This window comes from Lagopus muta, chromosome 2 (assembly GCF_023343835.1).
Source record: "Lagopus muta isolate bLagMut1 chromosome 2, bLagMut1 primary, whole genome shotgun sequence".
Lineage (NCBI taxonomy): Eukaryota > Metazoa > Chordata > Aves > Galliformes > Phasianidae > Lagopus > Lagopus muta.
Window position 1 is genome coordinate 89,913,009 of NC_064434.1, and position 12,374 is coordinate 89,925,382.

The following is a 12,374-nucleotide window of genomic DNA, read 5'->3' on the forward strand; positions in this document are numbered from 1 at the left end:
TGCTGAAAAGACATACATTTAAATTCAAAAATCCTATGAGTACTCTACACCTGGAAAAAACAAGCAGGATTAATATTCTTCACTTTGCCAGCATAATTAACAAGAACAAAAGGGCTGCACAAATCAATTGAAGTGCACTGGTATCTCCAAAACCTGTTTATTTTTCCAATTTGTTCCAGAAGTAATGCATTTCTGTTGGCTTCTCAATACAATTTAAGATACTTCTACAAGAGATTCTCTGTAGCATTTCTAAGACAAAAAAAAACAAAAACACTTCTGTTCCCAGGAAGAATACCTCTTGCATGAGAAATGCTTACATGAACCATTCTCCCTATTATGTGGAAATGCAATATCAAGAAATTACACAGGGTTCTCAATCAGTTCTGATAATAGATTTACATACTACATTGAAGACATTAAATATATTTAAATAAAACACAGCACTAATTACGATGACTTAATACTGTACTTTGGTTTGATCAATGATTACGTTCATGTTGGTTTTTATTGTTAGCTGAAAGTTGGCTGAAAAATTTTACTGAAAGCAGGAAATGTTTTCCATAATCCAAAATGAAATATTTTTATCCAAATGTATGATTTAGTTAACTCCAATAGTACGTTCAAATCTAAACTGTTTTCTTCACACTTCATCCTGTGGTTTTATTAGCTCTGTTTTCAAAGTCATTGCTTGCTTTATCTCTGCCCCAAGGGATAGCATTTGTATTTTAGTTTATAAAATGTACATTACAAGAAAGCAAACTAGATTATTATATGAAAAATGCAAATTCAGTTATGTATTTTCCCTTGCAGTGGGAAAATCTTTCACTGTGAAGCCATCACTTAATTTCTGCTTCAGAAAAAAAAATACTATCTTCCAGCAAAATATTATTACTTAAAAATAAAAAAAAAAAATACAAACATGCATTCAGTATATTATACCTACATAAAAATAAAAATAAAATATGGTAGGAAATACATTCTACATATGGATAAAAACTCAAAAACTCCAACAGAAGGCAAGTTCCTTTAGCAGTGATGAATGACTCACCTAAGGCATATCATTTAATTTCAATAAGGAAAATAAAAAAGGACCACTATTGCTGCAAATTTTAAAAATAACTGTATTGTTAACAAGAATTATGACTCATTTTGAACTATTAAAATTGGTCTACATGGATTCATATCATATCAGTTTTAAAAATATGTGCAGTGCTTATTTGAATATGCCATACATATTCCTGACAGGTAATCTATTCCTAACGATACTGAGGAAGGCCTACAGGGCATCACATTCAATGTTAACAAGTACAGGGGAGTTAGCACGCTTGGCATTTAATTCACATTCTTCTACCTTTTTATTCTAGATGAATGACCTACTTTAATAAAATTATTGGTGCTAATGTATTTTACTGGTGATAGAATCATTAGTAAGATTTAACATTTGTGTTAACTCTAACAGTTCATGTTTCATAACACCATCATACATAGTTGCATTTTTCTGTTATCGTGTTTATTTAAATAGATAAAAGGGCAATAGACTGATTGCTCTAAAAAACAATTTACAAACCCAAAGAGGGAAGCTTTCTTTGTTAAAGTTTACTGCACATGTGCCTATACTACAAGGCTATTTACAGTTGATATGGAAAACAAAAAGAGAGAATCGGTCCAGAAAGAATTAGGTTTTTATCCTGTTAACAGTTAAATGTTTGTACCAAAAGCCTCCTATCTCAATAGATAAATTTGCAGAAAGCAGAGTGGTACGCATTTTTTCTGCACTGTATTTTAATGGAAATAGAAGTAAATATTGTTTCCACTAAAGAAAGAAAATATTTTAAACATGCAGTCAATGAAATACATAATGTCTCATACACTGAACTTGCACTGAGTTAAGAAAAAGGTTTTCAGAGACACAGAGGAAGACCTATACTAAACAAAATGTATGCAAAGAAAGTATAATTAAGAACATTGTGACCTACATTATATATATTATATTATTTATACATATTTATGTATATGTAATGTACAGAATGGCTGCACAATGCACAGAAGACGTCACAAATGTTATTTTTGACTCTTAGCATCCTCTTTATCATATAGAAAACATAGCTATGATATCCACAGAAAGAGGATAGAAATTGTTTGGACTTATGCTTGTTTATTTCTGTTATTTGCTGTTATTTTGTATTTCCTTTTAGAAATTCCAGCCACAATGAGAATAAAGGGAGACAAAGACATGTTCACAATTTTACAAATAAGTCACTTTTTATGAAGCAGTGAATAGTAAATGGATAGAAACTTGAATATTTTTAAAACAATCTACAACCAAGGTTAATTATTGAAAGAATACATTACTAATTGCTCTAATAACAAAGAAGGAAAAGAGTTCTTTTTTTTTTCTTGAGACATGTATAGCCTGAGACATATACAGTTACCATGCAAGGCTCACTTTATCAGGAAATTCTCCTTGCATAATATTCCCATACATCAACATTTCAAAGTGTATTATATATACTGTGTATTTTGGGCACTTGATAAATTTTGTCCTTATGTGGCTGTGGCTCCCCTCAAATATGCTGGAAGTAATAAATTGCTATAATCAAATCTAATTTCTGAAAAATACCTGTGGGAGTAACAAACAAAAAAGCACGTCTTGTAAAAAAAATGATAAATAACACAGAAGGTAGCAGTTTATTATAATCAGCTTGGCATTGAATTACAAAATTAAAATTATGTGGCCCTTGATAACTAACCCTAGCTATGTACATGATCTGTGGAATTATGTTGACTTATTTTGCATTTCATAGGAACAGTTCAAAGAAATATAATAGAAAAAAATGGATAGATTTATCACAAAGGACCCTGTAGCACAGGATATTTTCAGAAAAAAAATCCATTTATTTTGCTATATTAAGAAAACTAGCCTGGAAATTATTTGCTTAGAACTCATTAAGTATAAAACATTTTGAAAAAGTGTTAATTTCCTAAAAGAAACATCTATGCAGTAAGCAAATTACATTATTTCTGTGCCTTATTAATATGGAGCTATGTAAGGTAATGCAACTACACCATAAAAAAAACTTCTAAAGGGTTGATTAAACCGAACTTCAAGCTGTAGTTTCATAGAATTAAATTAATAATTTTCCAACAGTTAATTTTATTCATTCTTAAAATCTGCCTTCAGCAAAGAAGTTTACTGCACTTTTCATTTAGAAATCAAGAGTTTTTTACTTCCAGAGATAACAAAAAAAATGGCTCCAAACTCTTGCATTACACATACCAATAACATTTGCTTTGCACTTGCACTGGCCTGAATTTTGGTGACAGGTAATATCTCCATTGACTGTCCCAGAGGTATTACAGTTACAAGGACTGCAGCCATCAGGGTTTGACTGTTGTAGATTGTAGAATCCTTCCTGGCACTGATTGCATTGTCTGCCAGACACATGTCTCTTACAATTACACTGGCCTCCAATCTAGAAAGATACAAAATATCATAGAATGATGAACATATCTATTTTTAGATGACACACTCATTAGCAACAAGAATGGGAGTATAAGTCCGGGAGGAGAAAACTTTAAATGGAACAGAAAAAAATAAGCCTGTGTAACACATACTTTAAATTGTTTTGAGGGGGGGAAAAAAAAAAAAGAGAATCAATGTAATCATTCCTTTTTAACTAGAGTTAAACAGAAGGAAAAAAGGAATTGAGTAAACAGTGCAGCACTATTTAACACCTGGACTTGAAAGACTAAATACAAAGAAGTTTTGTGTAAATGATGACTTCTATTGAAATCAAAGCAGTTTTGTAAATCAGTTACTACACAATGTTGTATTACGTTAAAAGGCAAAGATATTAATTTATCATTATCTTCTTATTTAAGTGAAAATGGTAGCTAATTGAGAATAAAGAAAACAACAGATTCTTCTCTAATTATTCATCAAATATAAATTCCTCTTTGGCAAAAGGATGTGACCTAATGGCTCAGTACTTGAAACCCTCTCTCTGTTTTCTAGGTTCATCTGGGATCCTAGTATTCTATTTCAGTGCTGGGATGGTCCTTTCCTGCTCCCTAAACGGACAGAACTACTACTTGGAAGGCTCTAAGCCATTCTTTGTTATGCCTGAGCTGTAAACTGCAAAACTTAAGGGAATCTAAAAACTAATTTCAAAACTCTGAAAACCTAAAAAAACAATTGCTACACTTATCGCTTTCCAATATGATGGAAAAACTTCCCACAAGGAAAGGGAAATGGCAGAGAAACAGGGAAAAGAAGGCTCCGGACAACACACAGATGATAGCAGGGAGTCAAACCAACAAAGAAGTATGAGTTTAGGCAAAATTATGTAAAATCCATATCCAAGAAACATTAAAAAAAAATAATAATAAAAACAGTAAATCAAAAAGCCATTAAAAAATGAGAGAATTTTCAGATCTCAATGCAAAACTGAAAAGAGAACAGAAGATACAGTGTTGAGCGCTCCCTAGGAGAAAGAATGGACTAAAGTTGAGAAGGAATACTTTTCTTCCTTCATTTCATTTGTTTTAAATTAATATAAAAATAAAGAAATAAAACCTTTTTTTTTTTTTTTTGAAACAGAAGGGAATTCTGCCATTCTTTTGTCACACTGTGACAGAAATTAAACGTCAGCCATTCACATCTGTAATCCCTGGTACAACACCACAGTATTCAAGGCTGAGAAAACTTTCACAGGTTAGAGAGAATTCTTGATCAACTAAAGACCCAAGCAGTCCCCCAGATTTCTTCATTGATAGTTTACATGCTATGTATAAATTGTGTACATCATCGCTTGCCTAAGGATGTCACACTGTTCTCAATAAAAACATAAAGCCGAAAGTTCTTTACAAAAGGGTTTTTGGTCATGGGTAACTAACTCAACGTGACATGTTCAACTGAATTCAAGCTTTTAAGAATAAAGCACTCCAAAAACATCATGACACATAAATTACATATTCCACTCTACCTTGCCTGTTTCCAATTTGCAACACCAGCAAGACAGACATATTTGCAGTTTTGCAGCTGCCTGCACAAGAACATGTAGCTGTATAGGGTTAGATACAGCCATCTGCAGGACAGTGACAAAGTCTGGGAAATCCCATTCTGCAGGTGAGTTCCAGAGTTTCTTGACCTCTGTTTAAAAGAAACCCTCCATTCTAGAAATTCTATAAGCCTCATTTCAGCTTTGTATTCTGTGGGCTGTATCAGGGCTGGAGCAGGACTTTTCCGCTTCTCTTTTTTGGATTTTTGGAATTTAGCAGTTAGTACAGCATAGTACATCATCATAGTTAAGCATATTGGGATTGTATCTGTATCAGACTAGGAAAAAAAAAGAAGCTACCATAAATTACTTAGGTGCAATTTCTTTTTTTTCTTTTATGAAGTCATTTAAATGATACCAGACCAAAACCTAGTTAAACTGCTGTTTTTATTTTAAAACTATCAGTCAGGCAAGTTGAAGCAGAAGAGTTTTGTGGTGCTAGGGGCAAATCTACTCAGAATTTCCATTTGAAATAAATGGTTTAATCACACCCTCCAGTATACAATTAAGTTCTTAGCTTTATTAACAAAAGATAAAATAGAGTAATTCAATATCTAATTGGAAAGTTTCAATGCAGAAAACACTGAATGAATGCTATAGAGAAGCACGTGTTGCTAATCCCATCCTCATAAAAGGATACTGTAGTCCAATAAAACCTCTTCAAAATGCTTTTGTGGTAGATGTACACTGCTATATCAGTAGCATTTTCCAGTAAGAGGAATAGACTAAAAAGGCAAGAAAATGGTATTTCCTAAGCAAAAGGCAAAAAAGCAGCAGATACAAAAATGGAGAGTTAAGAGAAGCCACTACAGTTGAAAGAAAAGCAGCAACAAGGATTTTCAAGCTATTTTTTTTTCAGATTTGATCTAGAAGTGTAATTTATTTTTAGAGACCACTAATCTGAGCCATCAGAGAACTTTCAAGTGAAAAGCAACTCTGAATTTACTCTGAGCAACTAAATGAAAAAATACTGTAATTTACTAAGCAACTATAAAAGAATCATTTTGTTAGCAATCACAGCATCCTCAGATTATACACTTGCAAGCAACATATACAGGTACTTTTGCTATCACTCAGTATAAACACATAATCCTTATCGAGAAAGACTTAAAAATGATTCAAAAATCTACCACGTTGAGGAAAGTATTAGAAGCAGAAGCAAATCTTTCCAAAAGAGCAATTCAAATCACAACAAGAAAATTAACTAAGAAGATAATCATAAAATTTTAAAAACAAAAGAAGAAATGAAAAAGGAAAAAAAACCCACAGCTTCTAATGAGCAATATTGTTAAGGTACAAAAGCAAAAAAGTATTTTTTAAATGTCAGTAGAAGTCAGTAAAGAATAAAGGACATTGTAATAATAATGATCAGATTCAGACTGAACATCAGAAATTTTCTATATAAACAAAGGGCAACATCAGTAGCAGACGGCCCAGAAGTACCCAAGATTCATGCAGAAGCATGACTGGCTGGACTCTGTGTTGACAATAACCCTACTTGGAGCTGGAGCAGGTGACCAAGTAATTTTTCCATGATTCTGTGTAGCTTTCAGGGAAGATGCACGCACAACAGGGAAGGCAAAAAAAGCATTTCAGAGTTGTTTACAATGGAAGGGCTGTAACATTAGGAACAGTTTCCTGGATTGTTTTCAAAATGAAATGTCAGAAGGAAAAGATGTAAGAAAACCTGATATGTTGAAAATTTACTACAAAAAGTTAAGAGTTCTAGATGAATTCAATATGAAATTATTACTATTAAATTATACTATTAAATATTGAAACCAACCTCAGTAAAAGAGGAATAAAATAATAACAGTTAAATCAATCTACTAAAATGGCTGTGAGAAAGCTTATGACATCTACAGATTCAGATGTTTTTCTGCACAGAGCAAATTAGTAGACAAAAATCACAGGTTTGATATCAGAATCACAGAATGGCCAGGGTTGGAAGGGACCTCAAGGATCATGAACCTCCTACCTTCCGTGCCACAGGCAGGGCCACCAACCTCCCCATTTAATTCTAGACCAGGCTGCCCAGGGCCCCACCCAACCCTGCCTTGAACACCTCCAGGGACAGGGCATCCACAACCTCTCCGGACAGCCTGTGCCAGCACCTCACCACTCTCTGTGCAAAGAACTTCCCCCTGACATCCAACCTAAATCTTCCCTCCCTCAACTTAAAACCATTTCCCCTGGTCCTGTAGTTGTCTACCTTTCAAAAGAGTTGATTCCCCTCCAGTTTATAGGCTCCCTTTAGGTACTGAAAGGCTGCAATGAGGTCACCCCGCAGCCTTCTTTTCTCCAGACTGAACAAGCCCAGCTCCCTCAGCCTGTCCTTGTAGGGGAGGTGCTCCACTCCCCTCATCATCTTTGCAGCTCTCCTCTGGACCCTTTCCAATAACTCCGTCCTTCTTGTACTGGGGGCTCCAGACCTGGACACAGTATTCCAGATGGGGCCTCACAAGAGCAGAGTTGAGGGGGACAATCACCTCCCTGTCCCTGCTGGCCATCCCTTTTCTGATGGTGCCCAGGATACCATTTGCTTTCTGAGCCGCAAGAGCACACTGCTGGCTCACGTTTAGTTTTTCATCCATCAGGACCCCCAGGTCCTTCTCTGCAGGGCTCTCAAGGACTGCTCCTTCCAGTCTGTATGGATGCCTGAAATTCCTCCAGCCCAAGTGCAAAACCTTGTACTTTGCTGTTGAACTTCATTAGGTTCACCTGGGCCCACCTTTCATTTATGTCGAGGTCCCTCTGAATGGCATCCCTTCCTTCCACCATGTCAACTGCACCACTCATCTTGGTGTCATCAGCAAACTTGCTGAGGGTGCACTCAACTCGGTCGTTGAAGTCATTGATAAAGATGTTAAAGAGCAGCAGTCCCAAGACAGACCTCTGGGGGATGCCACTTGTTACCAGCCTCTGCCTGGACATAGAACTATTAATCACCACCTCTGTCTGCAGTCTTTCAACCAATTTCTCATCCATCGAGTGGTCCACCCATCAAATCCACATCCTCCAATTTGGAGATAAAGATGTGGTAGGGGACCATGTCAAAGGCCTTGCTCAAGTCTAGGTAAATGACATCAGTTGCCTTCCCTTTGTCCACCCATGCCATCATTCCGTCAGAGAAGGCCACCAAATTGGTTAAGCGTGATATATTAGAAAAAAAATTGTCCGTTTTTAGCAAAGATTAATCATGCTTCATGATTCTACCATATTTCTTTACGGCGGCAACATCTGGAAATATTGCATATACTTAATCAAATGGATGATCAAAAAGTCAGGTTAACTTCTACATCAAGTAGTGTAAACATAACACCTGAGGTAAAACAATGCTGACTAGATGTAAGCAATGATAATTCCAAAATTAGCTGTTATCACTCAAGAAAGCAGCTATTATTACATTCCTTAAAAATGTATCAAATCTCTGAGGCAATTAAAAAAGGTATACTGGAATTATGTGTAAAACAACAGAATTACACCAAAAATGTTATTTTGTCACTAGAATCCATTTGTGTATTACATTTTTAATAATGTGTGTAAAATGAAAGCATTAGATAGCAGAGTGAGTAAAACAAAGATATGAATGCAGGGTGACTCAAACAGACTTCTAGGTTCAGAAAGAGGTGACTAAGATGAAGGGAATAGATGTCTATAAAGTTTTCAATAGAGAGAACGCCTGCAGAATTAACACAAAGTCACTCATAAAGAATGGAAAAGAAGATTATGTTCTATAAGCAGTCAGTGCATTGAAAGATACACAGTTTGAAATGTATTTAGAAAGGAGTTAGATAAACTCCACAGGTGAAGATCAAATGTGACAACTCAGATGAAATTCCTGTCCCAGGTAGTCCCAAAACCATAAATTGTTTACTCATATTACTGATAAACAGCAGAGACCATAATGTGCTAAATCAAAGTCTCATTTCTGTGCTTATAGCCGCATAAACCAAAGTCTAAAAGTAACCAGACAGAGGCTTTTTCTTGACGCAACAAGTGAAACATGCAGATCACAGAGTACTAAGAGCATAAAAAAAAACAACCAAAAAAACTACCAATACCAAGAGTAAATGTAATTCTTCAGCATGAAGGAGGAATAGCTGGCTAATCAAGGAACGCAATGCAAATTCTCACCAGGAACAAGATAATAATGCCCTTCAGAAAACTCCCAATAGAGGTTTCCTCCCTGCCACACACGGAAAAGCAGTTTTCCACCTGTAATCAGTAAAGTTAGCAACCAGTTTTCTGCTTTTAGAAAGAGTGAAAGGTTTTCCTGGTGGCTAAGTACAGGAAATTAACGTTTTCATTAGCAGAAAAAGGCTTATCAAATTGTTTCTTAATAGATCTGAAGATAGGTTTCTATGTACCAGATTAAAGTATGAGGAAAAAAGTCCATTGGCATTTTCCTTAATTTCTGAGTCTTCAGAAAAAAAAATAAACAGAAAGAGAACCTACAGCCAAGACAAAAAAAAACCTGAATACATAAAGAATAATTTGAGATAGCTGCTTAAGTTCAGTTTTCAAAATACAAAGTAACTAATACAATTTTATAATTTCAATCCAACTTCGTCCTGTACAGTATGGCATTATAATTGGATATGAATATCAGGTAGAGAAAACCTGCCACTTTAATGCATCCAATATTACACCGACTTCTATCCTACTGCACGTGTTTCAAATAGCTAAGTGGAATTTTAGAGGAAAAAATAAAGAAACAAGTCTTCAATTTCTCTGTAAGGACAGCAGCACTGGAACAATCAAGCAGCATTGTGAAATGCTTGGCAATAGATACTTTTATAAAAATGTATAAACTGCAGATGTTTATAATAGTACAGAAATAAGTGTGACACAGATTATATACATAGCACAGAAACCTACATCAAAATATGTAGAACAAACCATTTCTATAACCACATAAGTATTAAACTGACTTACAAAGCAAAACCGTTCTGTTTATTTATATTTATTTTGGTAATACCTGTAAAACCAGCTGACTCTAGACATGATAGTATCATTGGTAATACTTGTAGCAATTAATATTTAAAGATTATATTAATCAAGATTTCACTAGTTGAGCACTGGAGATATTATTGAACTCTGCCCTCTCCACAACCCTTCCTCCAATTCAAATGCTATCAGTCATTTAAACAAATAGATTTTAATTACACTGCTTATATAAGAGCAAAAAGCAATCTGTTCTCCTGTTGCTTATGCCTGACAGGTCTGTATCTGACCCTAGGAGTAAGAAGATGGAAACAACTTGTCTCTTAACACAGCCATCTTGGAACTAAACCACTTATAAAATATAATCTGTCTAGATTGTTCACCATGAAAATGAGTCCAGCACAACATTACTACCAAGTGGCAGTGTGTCTTGGGACCTCATAATTACAATTGTTATTTGATACAGAAAAATCACTGATGCTGAGGTAGCATATAATCCCTTGTGTCATTTATAATTTATGAATGAAATACACATTACTCCCACATCCTTGAATGTAAATGGTTATAAAAAGTATGCAAGCAATTTCCTCCTGCACAAATCACAGTTATAACATTATTGTCCTTAATCGGGAAGCAGACCACTTGAGATTTCTGACTTTTACATATACCTAATAGTTGATGTTGCTTTAATCTATAGTCACACAAATCCTTAACTGGGCAATATTTTAATCTAACTCATCAAATCTAGAATCACAATATAAAATTAAAAAAAAAAAAAGCCTGTTAAAGAATCCTCTCAGCATCCAGTTACTAAGCTGATATAAGGACCAAAGTGATATGTGTAAGCAGACAATGGGTGATATATTGCATATAGTTGTCTCAATTATTGCTTACAGCACAAACAATTTTTCCAGAGCACTCATTTAGTAGATATTCGATTTGTACATATCAGAGAATTAGAAATATCTTCTGACTACTTAAGATTTGTTGTCCATATGTATTTGTAAATTATAACATGGAACTTACTGAAAAAAATAGTTAATCCAAATCCTTCTGAAAGCTAAAACCATCTCCTCTCTTTGGATTTTGCCAATTTCAAAAAACTTATATTTGTTGTCTGTACCAGAGGAAACACTACCAGATACTTAAGGAGAAAATCTTTCCAATTCTGGAGAAAACAAGATGAGGTGTGATTGACTTCACTAAATTAAAAATAATAATAATCAAAACTTGGCACTTGATAAGTTTATTTTACTGAAGTGAAACTTCTTGTTTGGAAGCCACATGACCAAAAAAACCAACCACCCTTTTTGAAATTGGTATAATCATGATTTGATGGAATTACAGTATGGCTTTAGTTAGAAGGAATTTCAGAGATTCTCCAGTTCCAATCACCTTTCATTAGATGAGGTTGCTTAAAGCCCCATCCAGTCTGGCCTTGAACATATCCAAGGATGAGGTATCCACAGCTTGTTACATTTGACATCTGTTACAGTAACTTTACCACACTCATAATTAATAATTTCTTAAACGTAATCTAAATCTATTGCTTTTTAGTGTAAAACAACTACTTTTTGTCCAAAAACTTCTTGTCCAATCATATCAGGTCCCATAGACATGAGCACATTCATTTCAATTATTTACCCTTGACCAATAGAGAAGCATATTTCCTCCATCAGCTGGAAATGCCCTAATACACTGGGAGATACATGTGTACATTTAGTCCAGCACTGCGTTCTCTTTGTTCATCCTGCCATTACTGATTTTGCATTTGATTGGTATTGATCTCAAAATACTGCCTTCTTGATATAAATTCTAATCAAATACTTCCCACTACCTTGTAACTTAACACAAATCTGGCAAGGATGTCAGCAAGCAACAACAGTCTGTAGTCTTAGGAAGTTGGAAGAGGGGAACAACAGGGTTGAGAATTTATTTTCTTTTCAATTTCTTCATTTTAAGAAATGGAAACCGTTAGGTGTACTGGCTCACACAGATAGGTTAATAGCCTGACCACCAAATACCTGTGAGTATTCTCAGTATGTCAGCTTTGAAAACTGAAAATTGAATAAGCAGCAATAATGAAGTTCCTTTTTACTCCCTTACTCTCTCATCTTGTCGTCACTTAAGATGACTTTCAAAAGTTAGTGGATTTCTACTACAATTGCTCAAAATGTAAAATGTGTTTCTTCTCTGCCCACAACATTCCAGGCCAAGTCCCGCCAAATCATTTTATAAAATCATAGAATCACCAAGGTTGGAAAAGACCTTCAAGATCATCCAGTCCAACTGTTCACCTATTCCCAATAGCTCCCACTAAACCATGTCCCTCAACACAACATCCAGCCTTTCCTTGAACACCCCCAG

General features: G+C 34.9%; 1 protein-coding gene across 1 annotated transcript in view; it reads right to left on the reverse strand.

Annotated features, from left to right (window-relative positions):
• Positions 1 to 12,374, reverse strand: part of USH2A (usherin) — a 391,434-nt gene that overhangs the window by 311,770 nt on the left and 67,290 nt on the right. Inside the window, exon 12 of the mRNA XM_048935557.1 lies at positions 3,278 to 3,473. Coding sequence (XP_048791514.1) covers positions 3,278 to 3,473 — 196 coding nt within the window. The remainder of the gene's footprint in view (positions 1 to 3,277; positions 3,474 to 12,374) is intronic.